At 39.1% G+C, this 27336-nt stretch overlaps 1 protein-coding gene across 1 annotated transcript in view; it reads right to left on the bottom strand.

The window, feature by feature from the left end:
* TTC4 (tetratricopeptide repeat domain 4) overlaps positions 1-27336 on the bottom strand; it is a 39461-nt gene that overhangs the window by 10726 nt on the left and 1399 nt on the right. The window contains exons 3-8 of the mRNA XM_082652753.1: positions 26225-26386; positions 22639-22716; positions 21075-21199; positions 4857-4943; positions 2902-3119; positions 2244-2325 (exon numbers count right to left, since the gene is read on the bottom strand). Coding sequence (XP_082508879.1) covers positions 2244-2325; positions 2902-3119; positions 4857-4943; positions 21075-21199; positions 22639-22716; positions 26225-26386 — 752 coding nt within the window. The remainder of the gene's footprint in view (positions 1-2243; positions 2326-2901; positions 3120-4856; positions 4944-21074; positions 21200-22638; positions 22717-26224; positions 26387-27336) is intronic.

Genomic DNA, 27336 nt, shown 5'->3' on the forward strand with positions numbered 1-27336 from the left:
CGAGGAAAGCTGGACAGCTACATGTAAACCAATGAAATTAGAACATTCCCTCACATCACATACAAAAATAAACCCAAAATGGTTTTCAGATCTAAATATAAAACATGACACCATAAAACTCCTAGAAGAGAACACTGGCAAAACATTATCTGACACAAATCGTAGCAATATTTTCTTAAGTCTCCCAAGGCCAAAATATAAAACCGAAAATAAACAAATGGGACCTAATCAAACTTAAAAGCTTTTTCACAGCAAAGGAAACCATCAACAAAATGAAAAGACAACCTATAGAATGGGAGAAAATATCTGCAAATGATGCAACTGACAAGGGGTTAATATCCAAAACATACAAACAGCTCATACAACTCAGTATCAAACCCAATCAAAAACAGGCAGAAGACCCAAATAGACATTTCTCCAAAGAAGACATACAGATGGCCAACAGGGACATGAAAAGATGCTCAACATCGTTAAGTATTAAAGAAATGCAAATCAAAAACCACAATGAGGTATCACCACACCTCAGTCAGAATGGCCATCATTAAAAAGTCTACAAATAGGGCTTCCCTGGTGGCGCAGTGGTTGAGAGTCCACCTGCCGATGCAGGGGACGCGGGTTCGTGCCCCGGTCCAGGAAGATCCCACATTCCGCGGAGCGGCTGGGCCCGTGATCCATGGCCGCTGACCCTGCGCGTCCGGAGCCTGTGCTGCGCAACGGGAGATGCCACAACAGTGCGAGGCCCGTGTACCGCAAAAAAAAAAAAGTCTACAAATAATAAATGCTGGAAAGGGTGTGGAGAAAAGGGAACCCTTCTACACTGTTGGTGGGAATGTAAATTGGTGCAGCCACTATGGAAAACAGTATGGAGGTTCCTTAAAAAACTAAAAATAGAGTTACCATATGATCCAACAATCCCACTCCTGGGCATATGTTCAGAGAAAACTCTAACTCGAAAAGATACATGCACACCAATGTTCACAGCAGCACTATTTATAATAGCCAAGATTGGAAACAATCCAAGTGCCCATTAACAGATGACTGGCTTAAGAAGATGTGGTATATATACACAATGGAGTATTACTCAGCCATTAAAAAGAATAAAATATTGCCTTTTGCAGTAACATGGATGGACCTAGAGAATATTATACTTAATGAAGTAAGTCAGACAAAGGCAAATAGTATATGATATCATTATGTGTATCTAAAATTAATACAAATAAATCTACATACAAAATAGAAAGAGACTCACAGACACAGAAAACAGTCTTATGGTTACCAAAGTGGGGGGTGGGGAGGATAAATTCGGAGTATGGGATTAACAGATACAAACTACTATACATAAAATAGATAAGCAACAAAGATTTACTGTACAGCACATGGAACTATATTCAATATCTTAAAATAACCTATAATGGAAAATAATCTGAAAAAATATAATTGAATCACTGCTGTACACCTGAAACTAACACAATACAGTAAATCAACTATACTTCAATTAAAAGAAATTTTTTAAAAAATTAGTAGTGTGTGCCAAAAAAAAAAAAAAACATTACTGGGGGAAAATTTGTGAAAACTGATGGAGTCTGAGGATTAGCTGGTAAGAGTGTGTTAAGATAATTTCCTGATTTTGATGATTGACTGGAATCATGAAAGAAAATGTCCTTTTTGCAGGAAATAGACACTTAAGTATTCAGGAGTGACGGGGCATCAGTTGGCATCTTACTCTCAAACAGTTAGAAGATAAATTCTTTGTTCTGTAAAGTTGTGATTATTTTTTTTTTAAGTTGCAACAATGGAATGTTATTCAGCCTTGAAAAAGAATAAGATTCTGACCCATGCTCAACATGATGAATCTTAAAGACATTATACCAAGTGAAATAAGCCAGATACAAAAGGATAAATACTGTCTGATTCCACTTATATGAGAGAGAAATTCAGAGACAGAAAGTAGCAGGGTAGATGCTATGGGCTGAGGGGAAGGGAAAATAGGGAGTTATTGATTAATGGGCATGGAGTTTCAGTTTAAGATGATGAAAACGGAGACAGATGGTGGTGATGGTTGTACAACAATGTGAATGTACTTAACACTATTGAACTGTGCACTTAAAATGGTTAAAATGGTAAATTTTATGTTTTTTATATTTTACCACGATTTTTTTTTAAAAAAGCAGTGAAACCTCACTGCACTCCCTGTTCCTCCCCACCCCAATTCCCACAGAGGAACAAAATAAAACTTCTCTTACCTCTAAATTATCAGGGCAGTATTTTTGCTCTAAATCCCAAGAGGGCGTTTCACCAAACATCACCATTAGATGATCAATAAATCTAAGGAGATATAACATGTATTTCTGGGTATCAATAACTCATAATATGTTTTCCTACATCCCATGCCCTGGACACCAATTCACAGAGATATCAAGAATGTATATAAATCATGAAATGCAGGCTTAATCTATTTTGACAGCAGTGTCCAAAATGTGTGTATCACTTGTCCTATTATGACATAGTAATTCTCTTTAAACTGACTCAGGATTAACAACATTCTTATATTCAGCCACATTCTAAGCATTAACCCTATGAAATCACATGTTAAAATCGCCAGACATACGTTTTCTAATAAATACACCCTTCAGTTCTATGCAGGTACTACCTCCAATGATTTCATCTCTCACGAGACAAGTACCAGCGCTTGACAAACACTGTACTGTGGTCTGTCACTGCAAAGCTACTTAGTAAAAGGAGAAATCAGCTATGGAATAGAGAGGTTATACCAACCAGACTGTGTAAAACCCTCTAAAACTATTCTCTTTCCTCCACAACTAAAAATCCACCTGTCCATCCTGCGGAGACAGCAGGGAAGAGCACGCAAGCATAGCAAAGGGCTCCTGGGGAAGGAAGTACCTGGAGTCCTCGTGAAAAGCAGAGATGAAGTCTGACTGGGCATACTCTGGGTACAGAAAGAGCACAGGCCAGCTCAGTCTTCCCCCATCATCTACACTCAGCCTGGCTCCGTAGAGGTTCTCAGAAGTGAGCCCGTTCAGGATGAGCTCACCGAGACCTTCTGAGGCTGAATCTTCATCCTCTCCAGCAGCTTCAGACACTAGCCTGATGTTCCTAGCCTGGGTTAGAAAAAGAAAACACACACCTTATGTGTGGAAGGATGCAAACTCATTTCACTAAAACAAGGAAACCATAACACTGCGAGCTCCCTGAGAGCCAGCTCTACACATGATTCGTCTTTATTATCCCTGAGACTTGTTTAACTCACCTTTACTGGGCACCTACCACATGCTAGACTCTGTCTAGCATGCTAGACATGAGCTAGACATGGTAATAAGTACAACATAAGGTAAGAAGTAAAGCTGTGGAACTGCAGACCGTGAATAATTAATTCAGCCTGGGGTCTGGAGGGGACTGGGGGATGCTAGGCCTTGAACAATGACTTTGAAAAGCAGAAAAGTTGGGGGGCAGGGGAGTGGGAAGGGCATTCTACCCCAAGTAACAGCCAAGGAACAGCATGTGCAAAGGTACAGAAAAGATGCAGAGAGAGGCATGTACGAACATGGCAAACGTTTCCATTTAGCTAGGACATGGGATAATAATGCATACATTGACTTAATCTTGATATTCTCATAGAAACAAGGATAAATCAAAGGTCTGAATAGTACAGTCACCTCTTATGTATGTTGTGTGGAGGCTCCTAAGGCTAGCACACAAGAGGAAAATGATATGTAATCAAAATTACCTTGATGGTATCTCCTAAATCAGGGGTTGGCAAACTTTCCCTTAAAGGGTCGGATAAGAAATATTTTAGGTTTTGTGGGCCAAATGGTCTCTGTTGATATTACTCAACTCTGCCACTGTAGTGTGAAAACAGCCATTGGTAAGACATACACAAACAGGCAGGGCTGTAAGCCACTGGCTGCAGCTTGCTGACCTCTGCTTTAAGCCACTAAAATGTAGTATATACGGCTTTGTTTATATTACTCTTGAGATTAATTCTTAAGTACACTGAAGTTTGAGATGCACAGTTAAAGGAGAGAACCAAAATAGGTCTGCATGCAAATGTCTGGGCATTCCAATATTCTACAGTTTAGAAAATGACCAAATCCCTCTGGAGTATTCCCTTCTGTTTAATCTGTTAATGTGTTAACAGATTCTTTGTTGTGCGGAGGAACGAGTGGAGTGCATCTTAGAACTGTGACGTTCTCAAAGTCAACAAGTAATTTAAATAGGCACATAATTTAACTCAGCAAAGAATGAAACCAAGAACCTAACCAAGAACCTACCCCACAATCTCATAGCCAGTATTACCTCCCCTGAGCAGCCAAGGCTCAAAGTGACTTGTGAAAGCAAGATTTGGATCAGACGACATTCATTTAAAATGCAGTAAAGAGAGGGAAGGGGAGTTAGAATTTTGTGTTGTTGTTATAGTTAGAAGAGCTACATCCTAAAAATTCCCTTTCTCAGGATGCAGTATAACACAGGGGCTGAGAGCAAGGACCTGGCTCTGACACATATCGGCTGTGTGAGGTTTCTTCATATCCCTGAGACTATGTGCTCATCTAGCAAAAACAGGAGCAAGAAGAGCTACCCCAGAAGGCTACTGTGAAGATTAGAAAATGCTTAACCGAAAGCTACTAAATTCAGTATATGTTACCTGAAACCAATACATGCATGCAAGTGAGAGAGCTGACTGAACTCAGAAGGTCTGACTTGTCACACTGCTTCACCAAAAGCAGAAAGAAAATGTACAACTAATTCAGGTGAAGCATTCCCAGAAACATTCCCAACAGGCTTCAGGATTAGTGGATTTCACAAGACCAGAAGGGCCTGAAGTGCCCTTGAGAACTCACCATGATGGCCTGGAGTAAAGCCTCATTCTGATTCTGCTCCTTCTTTTCTTTCAACTTTGCTTTCCTTATATCCCTCTGTTCAGTTCGCTGAAAATGAAATTCAGATACATCAGCTCTAGAGAACTTGCCTCCACTTGTTACCCCAGCCTGATCCTAAATAGCTATCTCTGGTCTCTATTCAACCCAGGCTCCTGTATATCAAGGGATACCAGTGGCTGGATTCAGTTCAATAAACATTTAAGGAGCACATATCTGGATGCCAGGACCAGTGGCAGCAAAAATGTTAAAATCTACCTAAGGAGCTCATAGTCCAGAGGGGGACAGACATGTAAAAAGGTCTACGTGTTAGCCTGGTGGTATGAACTGAGTGCTATGATACACAGAGAAGGGACTGACTGATTCTGCCCCATCGAGGAGGTGGGTTTAGACAGAAACCAGATGAAAGAGAGAGGGCATTCTTGGTAGAGGGACTGACATCAGGGCCAATGGGGCATTTAAACTTCTCTGTTATGGCTGGGGTTTAGGAAAACACAATGGAAAAACCCAGGCCAACAACTTACCAGAGGCTCTGCCTTTTGCACAATTACAGTCCATGAGAGAAAAATACCACCAGTCTACTTCATCTGGCAGAAATATAATTTAGATTTCCTTTTCCTGCTAATCTACCCAAAGCCAGGTGATCGTACTCCTACCTACCCTCAGGATTGCGATTAGTAGGGGCCAACTTTTTCTGTAAACGGCAGTAAATATTTTAGGCTTTGCAGACCATGTATGGTCTCTGTCGAACATTATCTAGCTTTGTTTGTTGCTTTGTTTGTTGTTCATAACCCTCTAAAAATATGAAAAACATGCTTGGTTCATAGAATGTACAAAAACAGAACAAAGGCTGGATTTGGCCTGTGGGTCAGTTTGCTGAGCCCTGCTCTAAAATATAGCACCAACCATCCCTTATCCTCCCCACGAGGGCTAACACAGATCTTCTTTTTCTTATGAAGAAAGTCTACCCTTTCAGGAGACAACGGCTGATAATTCTTGGCCATCCTTCTCCAATCCAGTCTGCCAAGAGCTGCAAAACTCCTTTCTGCTGTTAGGAAGTTTGATTGTACTACCAAGAGTAATCAAACCCATGGATACCACTAGAACTATGTCCAATTCTGCCTTCACAGTTGAGCTACACTGGACCAGTGTCTGGTCCACATTAGAGAATGATTAAGATGGATGATTAAGGATGACTTGGATTCTGTCCCATGTTGTTTTTCCTCTTGACTTACAGATGCAAGTGCGAGGATGTGATTTCCCTGCTGTCTCACCTGAAGTTTGGGGTCTTGCAGCCTGCATAAAGCCCACATAACCCCTAGGTCAGAGGAGTCCTGAACTATGAAGTTTGCTGCCCCTTTATATATGTAAAAAAAGTCAACTCTGTTGAGAATTTAAGTATATAGTTAGATGAGTTTTGACAAATGTATACCCTGAGTACCCAACACTCCAATCAAGATAGAGAACATTCTAGAAACTTCCCTCATACCTCTTTGCAGTCCATCACCCTCCCATCCCATCACTGATAGGTCTGTTTCTTTTCATTACCAAGTCATATTCCATTGTTTGAATATACCACACTTTGCTTATCTATTCTCCTGTTGATGGACACAAGGGCTGTTTTTGGATTATTATGAATAAAATTGGCTACCAACATTCTTATACAAGTCTTGTTATGAACATGTTTTCATTTCTCTTAGCTAAATACCTAGGAGTAAAATTGCTGAGTCATAGGATAGGAATATAAAACTGACAAACTGATTTCCAAAGTGGTTTATATCCCACTGACAATTTATGAGAGTTCCAGCTCCTTCACATCTCTGCCAGTATTAGGTATTGTCAGTCTTGTGAACTGGGATCGCACTGATGTTTAAGTTGCATTCTCCCCCCACGTGACTAATGATACTATGTATATTTTTATGTGCTACTGTAAATCTTTTGAGAAGTGTCTGTTTCTTTGCAAAATTAAAAAATTTTTTCATATTGAATAGATTTCTTTATGTATTCTGCATACAAATCCTTTGTTAGATATACAGTTGACCCTTGAACAACACCAGGGTTAATCCATGCATAACTCATAGTCGGCCCTCTGTATCCTCTATTTCTCCACATCCTCAGGTTCAACCAACCATGAACCACCCACGTAGTTCTGTGGTATTTACTATTGAAAAATATCCACATATAAGTGGACGTGCGCAATTGAAACCCCTGTGGTTCAAGGATCAACTGTATGTAATACAAATATTTTCTCCCATTCCATGGCTTGTCTTTCAATCTTCTTATTGATGTCTTTTATAGAACAGAAAATTTTCAGTTTTGACCAAGTCCAATTTATCAATATTTTTTTATTTCATGGTTAGTATATATTTAAAAAAATTTTTTTTAATTGAGGTGAAATTCACATGACATAAAATTAACCATTTTGAAGTATACAATTCAGTGGCATTTAGTACATTCACTTTATTGTGCAACCATCACCTCTATCTAGTTCCAAAACTTTTCAACACCCTAAAAAGAAATCTCAAGCCCATTAAGCAGTCACTCAACATTTCCCCCTTCCCCCGAACGCTGGCAACCACTAATGTGCTTTCTCTCTCTAGATTCATGTATTTTGGATGTTTCATATACATGGAATCATACAATATGTGTTCTTTTGTATCTGCCTTCTTTCCCTCAGCATGGTATTTTTGAGGTTCGTCTCCACTGTGGCATGTATCGGTACTTCATTCCTTTTTACAGTACTTGTATTCCTTTTTTCTACCATCTATCTACCATGATGGACATTTAGATTGTTTCCATGTTTTGGCCATTATGAATATTGTTGCTATGTTCATTCACGTACAAGTATTTGTTTGAATATTTGGTTTCAATCCTTTTGGGTATATACCTAGGAGTGGAAGTGCTGGGTCATATGGTAATTTTATGGTTAATTTTTTTAGGAACTGTCAAACTGTTTTCCATAGTGGCTGTACCATTTTACATTCCCACCAGCAACTTATGAGGGTTTCAATTTCTCCATATCTTCATCATTTGTTATCTTCCTTTAAAAAAAAATTAGAGCCATCCTAGTGGGTATGAAATAGTATCTCACTGTGGTTTTGATTTACATTTCCTTAATGACTAATGATGTTGAGCATCTTTCATGTGTTTGTCGGCCATTTTTGTATTATATTTAGTGACATCTAGTCAGATCCTTTGCCCACTTAAATAATTGGGTTGTCTTTTTAATTATTGACATGTTAAGAGTCCGTTATATATTCTAGATAAAAGTCTCTTACAGATATTATGATACAAATATTATCTCCCATTCTGTGGGTGGTCTTTTCACTTTCTCAATGGTGTCTTTTGAAGAACAAAAGTTTTTAACCTTTGATGAAGTCCAGTTTACCTATTTTTCCTTTTGTTGCTTACGCATTTTGTGTCATATCTAAAACAATTGCCTAACCCAAGGTCATGAAGATTTACGCTGATGTTTTCCTCTGAGTTTTACAGTTTTAGTTCTTTGAACCATTTCGAGGTAATATGTGTGTGTGTGTGTGTGTGTGTGTGTCTGTGTGTGTGTGTGTGTATATGAGGTAGGGTCCAAGTTCATCCTTTTGCACGTGGATATCCAGTTGTCCCAGAATCATTTGTTGAAAAGACTATTCCTTCCCCATTAAATGGTCTAGGTACCCTTGTCGCAAATCATCTATATATAAATGTGAGGGTTTATTTCTGAGCTCTCCATTCTATTATATTGATCTATATGTCTATCTTTACACCAGTACCACAATGTTTTTATTACTATAGCTTTATAGTAAGATTTGAAATTGGGAATTTTGAGTTCTCTAACTTTATTTTTGTTTTTCAGGATTGTTTTGGCTATTCTGGGTCCCTTGAATTTCCACGTGAATATTACAATCAGCTTGTCAATATTCTTCAAATAAACTAATTGAAATTTTGAGGAAGATTACATTGAATTTGTACACCAATTTAGGGAGTACTTTCATCTTAACAATATTAAGATCTGATCCATGAGGGACTTCCCTGGTGGTCCAGTGGTTAAGAATCCACCTTCCAATGCAGGGGATGTGGGTTTGATCCCTGGTCGGAGAACTAAGTTCCCACATGCTGTGGGGCAACTAAGCTCGCGTGCTGCAACTACTGAGCACAAGGGAAACCACTAGAGACCCCACACACCACAACTAGAGAGAAGCCCACGTGCCACAAGGAGTCCATGCACCACAGCAGAGGATCCCGCGTGCTGCAGTGACGATCCCAACAAAGATCCTGCGTGCTGCAACTAAGACCTAACGCAGCCAAAAATAAATTTTTTTTAAAAAAGATCTGATCCATGAATATGGGATGTCTTCCCATTTATTTAGGTTTAATTTCTTTCAACAATGTTTTGTATTTTCAAAGTGTAAATTTTACGCTACTTTTGTTAAATTTATTCCTAAATATTTTATTCTTTTTGATGCTATTGTAAATGGAATTTTCTTAATTCCACATTTGGAATGTTCATTAAAAGTGTATAGACTACAGCTGATGGGTGTATTCTGACATATCCTACCAGCTTGGTGAACTAATTTACTAGTTCCAATAGTTTAGTGGATTCTTTAGGATTTTCTATATATAAGCTCATATCATTTATAAATAGAGTTTTACTTCTTCCTCTCCATCATTTCTGAAGGATAAGTTTGCTGGATATAGAATTCTTGGTTGACAGTCTTTTTCTTTCAGCACTTTTCATGTCATCCCACTGCCCTTTGGCTAACATAGCTTCTGATGAGCAATCAGCTATTAATTTTATTGAGGATCTCTTATATATGAAGAGTCATTTCTCTTTTGATGCTTTTAAGATTCTCTTGTCTTTGACTTTTAACAGTTTGATTATGATGTGTCTGGATATAGATTTCTTTAAGTATATCCTACTTGGTGTTTGTTAAGCTTCTTGGGAGAGTAGCTTACTATTTTCCATCAATCTGGGAAGTTTTCAGCTGTTACTTCTTCAAATATTCTTTTGCCCCTTTCTCTCTCTATTCTGGGACTCTCATTATGCCTATGATATGCTGGATGGCATCCCATAAGTCTCTCAGTCTCTCTTCATCTTTCTTTGTTCTTTTTTCTTTCTATTCCTCAGACTGAGTAATCACAATTGACCTATCTTCAAAGTTCTATTCTTGACCCCCTTAGTGAATTTCTCATTTCAGTTGTTAATTTTTCTTTAATGATATTCCCTATTTGGTGAGTGTTGCCATGTATTTTTTTAAGTTCTTTAAACATTGTTTCCTTTTGTTTTGTGGACAAAGAATGTCAACTGCCATTTCAGTAAACAAAAGATGTTGTAGTCATAAAGCCATCAGCCACTGTAGCCACCCCTGAGAGCACACCCTGAGGGAATTCAGGATGGAAAAAAGAGAATACTGGCCCTAGATATTTATGGTCAAAGGAATAATTTCAATGAGCCCAGACTTTTACATCTTCCCATACATAGAAAAGTGCTAAATTCTTTAACTTGAAATGTGTTTCTTTAATTAGCAGTAATCTTTTGATGTTCCACTACATGTGGAACAGTCCCTCAGAGCTATATGAGAGTCTGTATCCCAGGCTTAGTAACTCTGCTGAATAAAACATAATTCTCAACTTCTAGATTGTGCTTTTTTTTTTTTCAGTTGACAGTTTTGGTGACCACAAAGGGACTCAGGGCAGACTTCTCTGCTTCACCTGACCTCTACAAGGAGCTGGAGTCTTGGTACCAGCAGAGGCCGCTTGTGCCCATCTGCCTCAGAGTCCAAACAAATTTGGGTGAGTCTCTCTTGGTTCTCAGATCTCCCAATTATTGGCTGTGAGTTTTATTTGGTTGTATATAACCAGTATCTGGCTCCCCAGCTGAAAGATACTGGGGGAGCCCAGTTGAAAGATAACAGGAAAAAGTACATCCTGGTTCGAAGACACTGCAAGTTGCTCAGTCAAGAGATACTGAGTGATCTGGACTGTGTGACTGGGTGAGAGGCTGGCCTAATATCTTTTCTAAATGAGGGGCATCAGAAAGCCAGCCTCCAACTAACACCCCAGCCAGGTTTATGTACATACAAAACTTGTACTTACTTAATTGGTAATTAAAGGAAATCTCACCCTGAAAATGGCCAAGATGAGGTTCTTTTATTGTGTTTGCAGTTAAGTTAGAGAAAGACAGCTTGATAAAACATCTTTGCAGAATTCTGACCTTAAAGAAACAAAAGCCCTTCTAGAGGGAACTTGCATTTCTCTCCCTGTGCCTTTGAGATGAAAACGTTCTACCTGATCTTCCTCAATGTGGTGTGGGGGTGTGTGTGTGTGCGTGTGTGTGTGTGTTTTAATAGCCTGTTCTCTGACATCTGGAAGGTACACATATGGTGTACATTTCACAACCAATCGAACAGACTGGGATTCTGAGCAGTCTTTTGTCTGACTGTGCCAATTCTCAGGGGCTTTTGTCATCTGAACCTTAGTTGCGTCAGCCTGTACAACAAAGGCCTTTACTTTCTTACGCTATTTTTGGGAGTACACTTTCTAGATCTTATATAGGCAGCATTCTTCACACTCTCCTGTGGGGACGCCTCTTGCATCTTGTTGGCTTGAGTCACTATTAGGATATATCTAGTTAATGGCCAGACAATGGATCTTTTAAATTGGAGAAAATTCTAAATTGGTATATTTTTTAGAGAGCTCTCATTATAAACAGCTATTTTATTGGTACCTATGATAAAGCCAAATTAGAAGGTGGAAAAAGTATATATGTAAAATGGTTAACCTAAGAACTCCTTAGTTTGTTTATTTAATTAATTTATTTAATTTTGGCCACATGGCTTGCAGGATCTTACTTCGCACCCGTGCCCTAGGCAGTGAAAGCGTGGAGTCCTAACCATTGGATCTCCAGGGAATTCCCAGAACTCCTTAGTTTAAAACAAACAAACAAAAAAAACAGTTTGGGAAGCCTTATTTGTGGTCTCTGCTTCCCCTCAGTGGGTCTTACAGATGCCAATAAAAATATTACGATAATTAATGTTAATTAGGTTGATTAACAGGGAAGTAAGAAAAAAACTGAAAAGAAAGTCTAGAGACTTCTTCCCAACAAGGTGGAAACTTTAAAGGGTCTCATCCCAAATGAATAAAGAAATCTTTAGACGGTTATTAAGAAATGGGATAAATAAAATGAACATTAATAGGATTAAAAAGGTTCTGATACAACACCACCTAAGGTTGGATGGGCCAAAGGGACCCTCTATTGGTCCCCAACATTAAAGGGCCCCAAACAAGTCTGTTCTATTTACCCCAGTTTAAAAACTATGTGTCGTGTGTGTGTTTATGTATGTGTGTGTATATATATATATATATATTTAAAAGCCTAGAAAAAAACTACACTGAGATACCTGACCAACTATTACTTGGGGCAACAGTTAGGCCAATTAATCAAGTTAAAAGATTGACAAAAAGGCCTGAGTGCCTTGGTTCAATCTCTCACTGGGGACCCCAGAGCCTTTTATACAAAAATAGATTAAATGGTTGGGGGATAAAAAGAAAAGAAAGCTTCTGGGACTGTTGTTAAGACCAAGGCTTGTCGATCGGATCCTGATGGAAACTAGTTAAAGGTATTAAGATGACAGAATAGAGCTCCCCTGGTGGCGCAGTGCTTAAGAATCCTCCTGCCAATGCAGGGGACAAAGGCTTGAGCCCTGGTCCAGGAAGATCCCACATGCCGTGGAGCAACTAAGCCTGTGCACAACAACTACTGAGCCTGTGCCCGAGAGCTACAACTACTGAAGCCCGCATGCCTAGAGCCCGTGCTCTGCAACAGAAGACACCACAATGAGAAGCCAGCACACCACAACGAAGAGTAGTCCCCGCTCGCCGCAACTAGAGAAAACCCGCGCGCAGCAACGAAGACCCAACGCAGCCAAAAATAATTAAATATTTTTTTTAAAAAGTTGACAGAATGGAGATGAAAGTTTATATAAATTGGTATATTTAAATGGGCTTTATGTAAGGTGGTTATATCCCTTCTGCCTAATTATATTGTAGGATAGACATTATGTCTCACTGGGGAATGCTTCCCCTGCCTATTTTAAGACAGCGTATATAAATCTGCCCCTCAGACAATATTAATTAAACACCCTAAAAGAAACCAACAAGGCTACCTGAGCCCACACCATATGAAATAAAACCTGGGAGTTAATATTCAGGGGCCAATAAAAATAATAATGGAGATTTTTGCTCTGGGTTTACCCTATACACTCAGAAAGACAGCCTTGGTTGAATGCCTTGTGCAAACTTTTGAAGGCATGATAAATTGAACCCTAAAGTTCTAGAACACAGAACTCTTAATTTTCAGATAGTTGGAAATTTTCTCACTGATATAAAAATGCAAATTAAAGAAAATATAGTTCGGCCAATCAATCTTTTAATATCATTTAGGTAGCAGACCAGTTCTTTAGAGAATTTAAAGCAACTGTCTTTGTGTTGCAAACCTCTACAAATCAGAAATGTAAATACAGCCCACAAACACCTGAGACTGAGCCTAGTTAGCTCAATCAGGTAAAACCTGAAACCAAATGAGACAAAAAGGCTCTTTTAAACTCAAACTGCTGGAAAGGCTCCCTCACTCAAAATCTAACTTATAGCCTCCTTAAGGGATTTATCAAGGACAAATATAAACCTTAAGTCTTTTCCACACATAGTATAAGCCTTAGTCATCTGAGCAAATAAATTTAACTTATTCCAACTGCTATTTATAAACTAGTAAGTTTATAATACCTGATTCATAACTACATGTTAAAGCTATGAGATCTCTAGTTTTGTCTGTTTATATGTCTGTGTGTACATTATATATACAAGATGTATCTACCTCTGGAAAATATTATCAAAATTAAGTTTATAAAAGAGCTCATTTAATTGACTTAAAAGTAAGCACTTACAAATTAAATTTTTCTAAATATAATGGAAACTGGCCAGAATGAGTTTCAGGTTCACATGACCTAGGAAATATTCAATATTAAATTGTATCTGGTAATAGAGCTAGCTTAAGCTTGTTGGTTTAATCAATATAGACATAGACATACCTTACTTTTATTGTACCTAGGTTAACTAAGTTCATGTTATTTCTGTTGCAGAGTTTATCAGCAAGAAAAATTAACTTGGTATTGTTGACTGAAAAAAATGCACAACCTAAAAGTTGAGAATTATGTTTTATTTGGAGGCCTTGCTGAGGACTTAAGCCTGGGAGGCAGCCTCTTAAGTCCCTGCTGAGAACTTAAGCCTGGGAGGCAGACAGCTCTAGGAACTGCTCTGAAGAGGTAAGGGAGGAGCCAGGATATATAGTTTCTACATAAAACCAGGTAGTCGGAACATCGAAAGATTACTGTTAAATAAAAACAGACATCTCAAGCTAATGAATTTAACACTTTTCTATGTATGGGAAGATGCAAGAGTCTGGGCTCACTGAAATCATTCCTTTGATATATATGTTATATCTTAACTATCTAGGGCCAGTATCCTGTTTTTTCCTCCATCCTGAATCCCCTCAGGGTGCACAGCCAGGGGCAGCTGCAGTGGCTGATGGCTTGATGGCTGCAACATCCTCTGTTTACTGATAATGGCAGGTGACATTCTTCATCCGCAGTATGATGATATCTTCATAAGTTATAAAATAAAGGTAAATGAGACAAGAGTTTACAGGTGAACTCTTAGGAATAATTATGTTTTGGGTATGTCTATCTATAGTTTCTCCTGATTTTTGGTAACTTGAGTTTTGCTAAGTTAAATTAAATGATGAGAATTCACTGACTATCCAAGTCATTTCAAATAAAATACTGGAACATTAATTGCTAAACAGGTCTAAACTTACCTACTTTTGTCTCCTTACAAGAGGGAAACTAAAGATGCCTGGGTTTATTAGACACGTCTTGTACCACATTGAGGAAAGAAATTATGCTACAAGATATATGTTTCTAGAGGTTCTAGAATATTCCCAAATTTGCCAATCAGGAAATGCTAGTATAACAAACAGTTCACAATTACTTGCTGCTTGTCAGTTTTGCTAGAGATTAAGATTTTTAAAGGTTAAAACTGTAATATGTAATTAAAGGCACTAAAAACAATAAGGGAAATGTTTCAGTATGCAAGTAAAGTACAATGTGTGTTTTCAGCAAAAGAAGGTATGAGGAATGGAAATACATTTTAAGGGGAACAGTGATTTTGTCCTGGAGCTGGTTGTTTCTAGATGGAAAAATAAGGAACAAACTAATATGGATACAGAAAGTTGTGGAAGGTTTGTAGAAAGGAAGCCCTGAAAAAGGAGTTTTGCACATGGTCAGGCTGGGACTAAATTAATGAGGTAAATGGATTTTGTTATTAAAAGTAGGTTGGGGGGCTTCCCTGGTGGCGCAGTGGTTGAGAGTCTGCCTGCCGATGCAGGGGACACGGATTCGTGCCCCAGTCTGCGAAGATCCCACATGCCACAGAGCGGCTGGGCCCATGAGCCATGGCCACTGAGCCTGTGCATCCAGAGCCTGTGCTCCGCAACAGGAGAGGCCACCAACGGTGAGACGCCCGCGTACCGCAAAAAAAAAAAAAAGTAGGTTGGTGCAGGACTAGATTTGGTTCCTTTCTCTATTAAGAGAAAAAAATTTTCTTGGAATACTGTTTTTGATAACAGATTATATGGGTTTCTTTGCCTTTAGGTGATGTGTATTTCCTTTCGAAATCTTTTTTTTTTTGTCTGCATTGGGTCTTCGTTGCTGCACGCAGGCTTTCTCTAGTTGCGGCGAGTGGGGCTACTCTTGGTTGCAGTGTGCGGGCTTCTCACTGTGGTGGCTTCTCTTGTTGTGGAGCACAGGCTCTAGGTGCATGGGCTTCATTAGTTGCAGCACATGGGCTCAGCGGTTGTGGCACGTGGGCCCTAGAGCACACGGGCTTCAGTAGTTGCGGCATGTGGGCTCTAGGCCACGCAGGCTTCAGTAGTTGTGGCACTCAGGCTCAGTAGTTGTGTCTTGCAGGCTCAGTAGTTGTGGCACATGGGCTTAGTTGCTCCACAGTATGTGGGATCTTCCTGGACCAGGGATCGAACTCGTGTCCCGTACACTGGCAGGCGGATTCTTAACCACTGCACCACCAGGGAAGTCCCTGTTTTAGAAATCTTTTGTCACTTTGGTTAAGTGAATAAGTATTATTTCACAATGACCTATGGTCCTATTTGACCAAGTCAAACCTTTTAAAACCTTTTTGATATTCTTGACATACTTCCCAAATATCTAATTCTAACTGAAGTTCTTTTGACCTCCAGCTAACTCTGGGAAGCTTCAAAGGAACCCTGAGGCATCTCAGAGGAACATTAAACTAATTAGGTTTATTTGGTATGTTAAATTACTTGAAAAACATTGTCAAGTGATTGGAGATAAACCTTCTTAGATTATGCTGTGTGGGTAAATGTTAATATAGATATTCCAAATTTTATGTGGAATTCCTAAAAATCTGATTGTCCTGGTATGTTATCAGTCATAATTGTAATTATTATCTTAAAATGTTGTATGTCACAGAAATGACCAAGTTTCTTGTCAATTACATTGTAATCAGATCTTTAACCACGCCATTTTAAGTCTTTTGTCATTTACAGACAATCACTGTTTTACTTTGATGCTTTTATAAAATGAAAATCTTCAAGAAGATTCACAAGGACTTTGAAAAATATTAATTTCTGATAACTTTTAGATCATACCACTGAAATGGGTAAGAAATTACAAAAGGGGCTTCCCTAGTGGCGCAGTGGTTTAGAATCTGCCTGCCAACACAGGGGACACGGGTTCGAGCCCTGGTCTGGGAAGATCCCACATGCTGCGGAGCAACTAAGCCCATGCTCCACAGCTACTGAGCCTGCGCTCTAGAGCCCGTGAGCCACAACTACTGAAGCCCACGCACCTAAAGCCCGTGCTCTACAACAAGAGAAGCCACCACAATGAGAAGCCCGCTCACCACAGCGAAGAGTAGCCCGCGCACCACAGCAAAGAGTAGCCCCCACTCACCGCAGCTAGAGAAAGCCTGTGCGCAGCAACGAAGACCCAATGCAGCCAAAAATAAATAAAATAAAATAAATACATTTATTAAAAAAAAAAAAAGAAATTACAAAACTCTAATGGAAAACCCAATGCCTCCATCTAGATCAACAGGACATAATTACATGGGACTGAATGAACTGATAAATATGATTTATAATTTTATGACTTTTTCTGAAATATACCAGCTTTTAATCTTGGCTTTCCAGAAAAGCTTTCCTCTTATGGCAACCATGACCTACAACAAATTGAGAAAGTATACCTTTCTAAACAAAGATGAAACATTAATTTTTTTCTCTCTACCTGATTCCTCCTGCATTTGGCTTCTCCAGCTGGCTCCCCTGTGGATCTGATGGCTTACTGTGACAATATTACAACTAGCTATACTAACCATTATTTTAACTTGCTCTCTTGTTGTTGTCAAATTATTTATACCTTGTGCCTCTCTTTGCTGCACTACAACGTTATTAATTTACTAGCTATATTACTTATATCCTGTCTGTTTTATAAGATTGTTGTCTCTTGCATTACCCAATGTGTAACCAGGCCTCCAACAAAATTAATGATGGTTAAACATCTTGAGGCAGTTGATCATATATACAACTCTACACAGAATAATTGTAATAGTGCAACTCTAGATATGGGAAGAAGCAACAAGGGAAAACATCTCCTGAATAACAGACTAGTAAGACGGGCAATCCAAAGAATTTAAGATTATCAGTAGGACCTGATCCAAAATTAGCACATTGAGTAGCCTACCAACAGGCTCTCTGCCTGATCTAGGAATGAGCCTTCCTAGCGCAGTGGGAAAAAATAGTCATGAAATGCCTCCCAAACATTGGTCGAATTTATGATCAAGAGGAGGCACTGTGGACAAAGAATGTAACCTGCCATTTCAGTAAACAAAGAATTTTGTGGGCATCAAGCCATCAGCCACTGCAGCCACCCTGATGGTACATCCTAAGGGATGCTCAGCATGGAAAAAAACAGAATACTGGTCCTACAGTTAATGTGCATATCAAAGGAATAATTTCAAGAAGCCCATCTCCCCATATAGAAAAGCACTAAATTCATTAACTTGAAATGTCTGTTTCTTTAATTAGCAGTAGTCTTTTGATGTTCGACCACATGGGTTTTTTTTTTCCCCTATATCTTTGCTTCTCCCCTACCTGCTCAGAACAGTCCTTCAGAGCTATCTGAGAGGCTGTATCCCAGGCTTAAGTCCTCAGTAAGTCTGCTGAATAAAACTTAATTCTCAACTTCTAGATGGTGCATTTTTTTTCAGGCAGCAGTTCTTAGAACATATTTTAAATAGGTGGTTGAAAGTTTTTTACCTTTTAAGTCTCATGTCTGGGCTTCCTCAGGGACAGTTTCTGTTGATTTTTTTTCCTTTTCTTGTAATTTTTTGTTGAAAACTGGACATTTAAAATAATATAATGTGGCAACTCTGGAAAGCATATTCTCTCTCTCCCCTCCCCAGTGTTTGTTGTTGCTGTCACTATTGTTTGTTTAGTGACTTTTCTGAACTAATTCTGTAAAGCCTGTATTCTCTGTTATATGTGACTACTAAAGTCTCCAGTTAGCTTAGTGGTGAGATAATGACTGGACAGATTTCCCTAAACGCCTGGAGCCAAAAAGTCTCCCAGTCTTTGCCAAGGGGCTCTGCAGTCATGTTTGGACAAGGCTTCAACAATCACCCCAGCAGTTAACAATTCAGCCTTAGCCTTCATTTCCTGCTGGCACAAAGCTTCCAAATCAGCCAGAGGTTAGAGCTTAGGACATTCTTAGATCTTTCCTGAGCACATGCATAGCAAGAGCACATATGTGACCTTCTAGATTCCCAGGAATATGTTGGAGCTTTTCAAAGCCCCTACAGAATCTCATTCCCCAGCTTTTCCTTTTAAGTTTTCTGGTAAGCCTATTATTTGCCTCAGGGGTTTTCTACTGCCTCAGGCAGATGCAATCTTAAATAACTGCCTCAAATTGTTTTTAACAAATGCCTCCTACACCAACACTCTGTGAAAAAGCTTTTCCTACTGGGATAGCTTCAAGATGTGTCAAATAAAAACAACTTGTAAGTGGGATCTTCTAGATGGTTAAATAATGACAATCCTCTGGGAATGGGGCTTTGAAGGAGCTCTAATCCTGTTCTGCCTCTGGTGGCTGCCAGGCTGCTCATTTTCACCATGATTGTGGGCTGTTGGCTTTCAAGGCTACTATGCAACTAGGGAGGGAGGAGATGGGGATAGGGCAAGATAAAAATGCCACAAAGCTTGCTGTTCTTACGGAGGTTCAACCATTTTTCTTGAACAAACACTACCCAGATTGCTGCAAGCCTTCTATTCATTTCAGAGTTATGGAAAAGTTGATTGAGCATTTTTGTCCATTTTCCATGGACTTTATGGAGAAAATTTTTCCGGGTCTTTAGTTGGCTATTTTTGCTGACATCACTTCTCTTTACTGATTTATCTACTTAAGTCTATCAGTTACTCTGAGAGAGGGATGTTGACATTTCTACCTATTTATACATTTGTCTCTTCCTTCTGTGAGTTGTCAATTTTTGCTTCATACATTTTGAAGTTCTATTATTAGGTACATACACATTTAGAATTGTTAAATATGCTTGATAAACTGACCCTTTCATCATTAAAAAAAAAATGCCTTGCTTTATCTCTGGTAACAGTCATTGCCTTGAAGTCTATTTTGTCTGATCTTAACATAACCATATGGGTCTATTGCTCACATATACCAAGCACATGGGAATCCAAAATCAATTTATACTCAGATAAAAGGGTATAATCCTGATACTCTGCAAGCAATGTCACCTATACCTAATGTCAGGCTTTTGGGCCCTGAAATCTCCCTTTAATTATACTGCAGGACCTAAAAGCTTTCATTTAGGTCGAACAAGGGTTTTTCTGCAGATAAGCTCAGCGATGGCCTTCCACAGTAGCCCTCTTGATCTTCTCTCCTGTGTATACCACTCCTAGAAATTCTGGCCCACCCCTAGTTGCCTAGGCTCAGAATTCTGTTATTGAGCCATGTGGGTCCACACATATCTACTTTTGTAGATATGACCAAAATGATCTCTGACTAACTTATCCCTGTTCAGGGCCAGCTCTAGGCTCCCTTGGCACTGAAAATTCCCATTCCATAGTATAAGCAGTGAACCTAGACCAGGAATCAAGAGAACTCAAGTCTGGATTTGTACTGAACAGACTTGTGAGGCAATAATGCACAGGACTAAGAATGTGGACTCTGGAGCCAAACAGCCTGACTCTGAAGCCCAGCTTCCCCAGTTGTGTGACTTGGGCAACTTCCTGATCTCTCTGCTTTAGCTACCTCACTAGTGGAAGGTGAATTAGAATACTGCCTCTCTTACAGGACTGTGTGTGGTTCAGATGGATTCATGTAAGTAAAACTTTTTAAATAGCACTTGGAACATACATACAGTAAGTGCTATCTAAATGTTGGATTTTTTTTTTTGGTAGTGTTGGCAGTCTGTTATTACAGACTACAGAGTTAATTTTATCATCACTGTTGCTGTTATGTGCCAGAAATGTAGCATTTCATGAGCAAGTTATAGGTGTCTTAATGCTGGGAGTTACACAGTATTATAGAAGCTTAAGATTTTGCTTAAATGTTTAACTGTCATTTCCCTTCCTCTCTTTCAAAAGCTATACTCAGTGTGCAGACTAGACTACGGCACTAATCTATTTATTCAAATCATAATAGTCATAAATTTATCAAGTACTACGTATTCTTCCTTGCCTCTATCATATTATAATTATTTATGTACTTGCTTGTTTACTTATCTGTATCCTCCAGAGTGCCAAGGGTAGGGACTGATTTTGGGTTTTGTTTGTTTTTGTTGTTTGGCTGGCTGTTGTTGTTTTGGCTGATCCCACACATGGCTTGTGGGATCTCAGTTCCTGACCAGGGATTGAACCGTGGCCCTCGGCACCAAGTCCTAACCACTGGATAGCCAGGGAATTCCCTGGGTTTTGTTTTAAAGAAGAAAAAGTTTACAATGACCCAAGATACAATCTGGGAAATGCTAATTAATTAATTAATGCTAATTAGCAAATGCCAATTGGCTGATTTTGCCACCAACCTTCAACTTGTCTGCTTTAGTCCTCATTTCCAGAAGCTTCTTCTCTGTGGCATCTATCTGCAGCCCCTCATCGCACCAGTTCACAGCCTCGACATAGTTTTTCAGTTCCAGATGGCATAAGGCACCTGTAGAACCCAGCACCCTTAGTATCTGTGGACAACAGGCATGGGAAGAGCCATCCTTGAAAGGGACCCCCAACCTTAACCAGCTACCAGCCAGTACCCTGAAGGGAAAATGGATGATAAAGACCCTTGTAGTACATTCCCCAGACAAGGAAGACTATTTCTTGTATCTTAGATCAGAAAGATTTCTAGGGCCCATTCAGCTCAAAACTCCTGTAAGCCTTTCTGGTATCAAGGACTCTTAAAGTAGGGAAGGCTACAGCTTAGTGGCAAAGAACACAGTCTTTGGAATCAGACAGATCTGGACTGGAAATCTGGCTGTCATTTACCAACTAAACATTAGACAAAGGACTGAGCATCCCTGAGCTTCAGGTTCCTCATCCATAAATGAGAAGAATAAAGTTCATCTCAGATGACTTTCTTTAAATGGAGAGAGAAAGCAGAATTTGTCTCAGTCATTCACAAAAGCAATGGCAAGACCAAAGACATTAGGTCTCTCCTAAAATTGTTCTTGATGGCTACCAGTTTAAGCTGCCTCTCCTTTAATCATGTTTTTTCTCCAGTTAGCCTCTTTGGGCTTTCCACAGAATTTAAAAATATCAGAACTGTAAGGGCTTAAATGTCAATAGAATCCAACCTGATCTTCCAGAGATCGGCATACTGATACTCAGAGTGGGTGTCTCGCCATGGTCACATGGTAAGGTAAAAGTGACAATTCAATCAAAGTACAGACTTCCAGCCTGTGGCAAATTCCACAGGACTATACTCAATTTACTTGCCCATCTTTGTTTAGTACCTCCTTTCCCTACAGCTGAAGGACCTAGATCTACTCAAACCCCCTAACCATGATTAACGAAGCAATAACTTTGATAAAGCATTTTAAGTTGGTCATGAGGATACAGAGATTAATATGTAATGAATAAATTAAAGTTTACAAAGCACCTTTGAGCTTCTCAAAGAAAAGGTGAAGTATAAAAGTAATAAAAGCACTATTATTACACACAAAGGTCAGACTATAAGAGAAAAAATAATCTGGGAACATCTCAGCATTAGAGTTAGCAGCCAAAGTCCCATAACTTATCTTTTAATTAACATTAACATGGCATTTGAAGATCTTGCCTTTCAATCAGCTAGTTTGGAAAAAAACTTAGAATGTGGCTTTTAAAACTGCTTTATTTTAATTAATTTTACCTTTATTAATTTAAAATGAGGAGTTTCAATTTCTCTACAAATTCTTAAAACACAGAGGGTTGGATTATTCTCTGGGGAATTCTTTTAAAAATGGCATGTTGCTGTTGACAAGGACTTAATATCAAGATGGCAAAAATAAGGTGACTTCATTAGTATCTTAGCACCTTCACATCAAAGCTTAAAATACTTCTGGTGCAGTGCATGCCAGCTTTTCCGCGATGACAATCATACTGCAGCTCTACAAGACTTACCTCTTACTATTGCTTTCAGGTGGCAGGGTTTTAGCTTCCTGGCCGCTGTCACATCATTGAGAGCAGAACGAAAATTGCCTAACAAAACACCATTTAGTAAAAGAGAAAACACGTTTTGAGATCAGATTACTTCCAAAATTTTGTGTGTAGAAACAAAAACACTCTTGGACAATCTTGGAGAGATAAAAATCAGAGCAACTGTTTATATTGGGTTGGCCAAAAGGTTCGTTCGGGTTTTTCATAACATCTTACAGAAAAACCTGAACGAACTTTTTGGCCAACCCAATAGAAAAAAATAAAGTTGTGCTCATCAAGCACCTTAGAAATGTTTACAGCATCAGGCAACCCACCGAACAACTATAAATGGCTAGTAAGCATATGGAGAGATACTCAACATCACTAATGATTAGAGAAATTAAAATTAACATGAAATTGGTAAAAACTAAAAACAGATAATATCCAATATTGGTGAAGATATGGAAAAAGGACACTCTAAGAGTAAATTAGAGAGCATATTGGCATGCACTTTGTACGTACACTTTGACCCAACAATACTCTTCTAAGAACTGATCCTCAAAAATGCTTGCAAAACAATAAAGATGTTAAAAAAAAAAAATGCTCGCAAAAAAACAAAAAAAATGCTTGCAAAAATGTAAAAGGATAAATGTAAAAGCATGTTAACCACTGCATTACTTTTAATTATGAAAAGCTGGAGATAACCTAAATACCCTCAATTTAGTAATGATGAAATAAATTATGGTAAATCCATACTACTAAATACTATACAGCTATTAAAAAGAGTAAGACAGTTCTGCATGTAAAAGCATGATAGGATGTCTGTGCTATATTATTTTAAGTGGTGGGGCAATGTGTATAGAAGCCCATCTTTATAAAACAAACCAATCTAAATATACAGACACAGGTACACACACACATATATTTGTAAGTGCATTTAAAAAAGGTGTGCAATCATACACACTGGTTATCCAAACTAGGAGGCATGAGATAGACTTTCACTTTCTAGTTTATACTGTAAGTATTACTTAACAGCTTGGTATTTACTTATTAATTTCACTTCTAAAACTCTAGCCTGGGGGTCAGCAAAATTTTTCTCTAAAGGGCCATATAGTAAATATTTCAGACTTTACAGGCTACATATGGTCTGTTATACATTCTTCTTTGTTTTACAATCTTTTAAAATTGTTTTACAAGAGGTCAGGGATCCAGATGTGGCCTGTGAGTCCTAGTTTGCCAAATCCTAAAGAAAAACCAGAATTACTGGAAAAACTTTATCACTAACTTTGTTCATTTTTGCATTACTTAAAAAAAACCTAGGGCTTCCCTGGTGGTGCAGTGGTTGAGAATCTGCCTGCCGATGCAGGGGACACGGGTTCGTGCCCCGGTCCAGGAAGATCCCACATGCCGTGGAGCGGCTGGGCCCGTGAGCCATGGCCGCTGAGCCTGCGCGTCCCGAGCCTGTGCTCCGCAACGGGAGAGGCCACAACAGTGAGAGGCCTGCGTACCACAAAAAACAAAACAAAACAAAACAAAAAAAACTTAAAAGCAGCTATATACTCAACAACAGCAGAATAGTAAAGCAAATAGTGTAAACCCTGGTATGTCCATATGATGCAACTTTATGTAGCTATTAAAATAGTATTCACAAATAATTTAATGACAGGTGAAATTGTTTATGTTATAAAATTAAGTGAAAAGAACTGAATACAAAATTGGAAGAACAGCATGATCCTAACTATGGAAAAAATACATATAAGAGAAATCCAAAAACTTCTGGTAAAAGGCAGTAGACTGAACACATGCAGTTCAACCCCTACCACTTCCCCTCTGCCACAAAAAAGCCATAAATCCACAGAGACAACAAGAATGAGAACAACAGAGAACACATTTTAAAGCTGGAGAACAAAGAGACACAGGCTAAATGCCTAATTAGGCTTGAGAAAACTGACTTCTAAGCCAGCAGAGGGAAAACTCAAAGCTACCAAGCTATACTGTAGAACCCACAAAGTACTCAGGACTAAAGAATCAACAGCACCAGGTACCTCCGGAAGCGTGGGTAAAGGGGTCTTCCATTTAGTGTATTCTGAATCAAACCTGATTCCACATCCTAACGCTAGCACTGTGTACCCTTCAACAATTCATTTTACTACATTTATTACTACAGTTTCTTACTCTGCTAACTAGGGATAAAGCTGTTAACCTCATTTATCTTACATAGCTGCTATGAGGTCAAGAGGGATTAAAAAAAAATGTGAAAGTGCTCTGTAAGCCATACCAGTGACATCATTTAAGGAATGTCTCTGAATATTACACATTTGCTCCTCTGGTTATCACATTACATGCAGTTTTTTCTTTCAAGGTGTTTTTGGTCTTATTAGCCCTATACATGACATTCTTTAGTTCCCCAAGGAAAGGAACTATGTAGCTCTTATTCACAGTGCAGTGCCTACATACAGTAAATGCTTTCTATTTACTGACTGAATAGGTAAATAAATTAAACTCCTTTAGGGAAAGGTCAGGTCTTAACTCACTTCTGTGATGCCAGTGCCTAGCACGGAACAAGAACTCAGTTTGCTCAATGAAGAAAATGTATTCCTCCAGAATTTAGAAGAGTGGGTTTCTAGTCAAGGTTCTGGCACTAACCAAAGGGGTCGCTCTCTGGGCCTATGTAAAATGAGGGGGCTGGTTGGCTCAAATAATCTCTAAAGTTCTAAAGGAGAAGACAGCTGGAGCGGCCTATGATTAGAAAGAAACTCTGCTCCAATGGTGACAAGTCCCAACAGACTTATCCCAGCTAGACTTGCAAGGCTTATTGTCGACCAGCCCCTCAGAAAAGGCTGAGGTCATTCCCAGGTCCTCTCTAAAACTCTGTGATAAGAAACATCGGCCTAATACGACCAAGACTATAGTCACCAACAATAATGCCACCCAAACAATTAATCAGTGTTTCCCAAAGTCATGTCTGCAGAACAGTCCTGCATGTTAATAAGTGTTACTTGAAAAGGGGGCTTATAAAACCTGAGAAGCACAGGGTAAGGTTCTTTGCTGTAGGTTTTCTCAGCATTAACATACTAATGTGCACTGCGAATCTCCCATGAAGAAGCAGCACTGTCCAAATTTACTTGTTCAAAGAATGTTTTACTTCAAAGGTCCCACAGAATACTCTTTGAGAAATTCTCCCTTGTATTAATACAGTTTCTCTCACACAAAGAACTCTATTGCCTTAACCCTTCTAGCATCCTTGAGAAGAGGCCAGAAAAAAACTTTTTTTTGAGAGAGAGAGAGTAGAAGCATTTGGGCTCAAATATTCCAGATCATAACAACTCATGTATTAAGGTATTTGATGTTACTCATTTGGTTCAGACAGTAAGAATTATACAACCTACCTGGTTTCCCTTTTCACCAAGTCTATCTAGAAAAGCAGAGTTCAGTTACAGTAAGCTATCCTAGGCTTCTGGGATAAGCAGCTCCTCTTCGCCGACACTCTCAAACCCTCCACTAGCCATCATACAGTTGTTTTTATCATAAGTTAATTTTTTAGAAAGTACTAAATAATGGAATAAATTACCCAGATAGTACTGTGCTGCTGCCCGGTTGGAATAAAGAACAGCATTCAACTCAGGGTCTGCACATTTCTTCTTTAATCCTTCAGTGTATGAAATCACAGCTTTCTTATAGTCTTTTTCTTTAAAGTAATCATTGCCCTCGTCTTTAAAGGTCCTGGCCTGTTCTGCAAAAAAGAGAAAAAATGATCACTATTTCCTATTTTTTAAAGGGCTCATTAAAAATAATTCTAAATCATGCAATAATGTAATATATGACAAACAAGAAACCAATAGGGAAAGAAAACTCAAAAACGAATGCTATAAAACTGGGTATCACCATGGAGAAATAAAGTCACACATACTTAACTACAATCAATTCCAAATACTTTACAAGGTAGATTATTAAGTGTTTATGAAAAAAAAAAAAAAGCATAAAAGAAAAAAGTATACTTATCCTGGGCTTCCCTGGTGGTGCAGTGGTTGAGAGTCCGCCTGCCGATGCAGGGGACACGGGTTCGTGCCCCGGTCCGGGAAGATCCCACATTCCGCGGAGCGGCTGGGCCCGTGAGCCATGGCCACTGAGCCTGTGCGTCTGGAGCCTGTGCTCCACAAGGGGAGAGGCCACAACAGTGAGAGGCCCGCGTACCGCAAAAAAAAAAAAAAAAAAGTATACTTATCCTAGCTCTTGAAGAGAGGACTCTTTTTTTCAAATATTATTTTGCTTTTTTCTTATTTATTTGTTTATTTATTTTTGGCTGAGTTGGGTGTTCGTTGCTGCACGTGGGCTTTCTCTAGTTGCAGTGAGTGGAGGCTACTCTTCATTACGGTGCATGGGCTTCTCATTGTGGTGGCTTCTCTTGTTGCAGAGCACAGGCTCTAGGCGCGCAGGCTTCAGTACTTGTGGCACATGGGCTCAGTAGTTGTGGCTCACGGGCTCTAGAGCACAGGCTCAGTAGTTGTGGCACACGGGCTTAGTTGCTCCGCGGCATGCGGGATCTTCCCCGATCAGGGCTCAAACCCATGTCCCCTGCATTGGCAGGCAGATTCTTAATCACTATGCCACCAGGGAAGTCTGACAGGACTTTTTTTTTTAAGTACATAAGAAACGGGGGGAAATTACACTTCTGTTTTTGCG

Source organism: Grampus griseus, assembly GCF_964374135.1.
Source record: "Grampus griseus genome assembly, chromosome: 1".
Taxonomy (NCBI): Eukaryota; Metazoa; Chordata; class Mammalia; order Artiodactyla; family Delphinidae; genus Grampus; species Grampus griseus.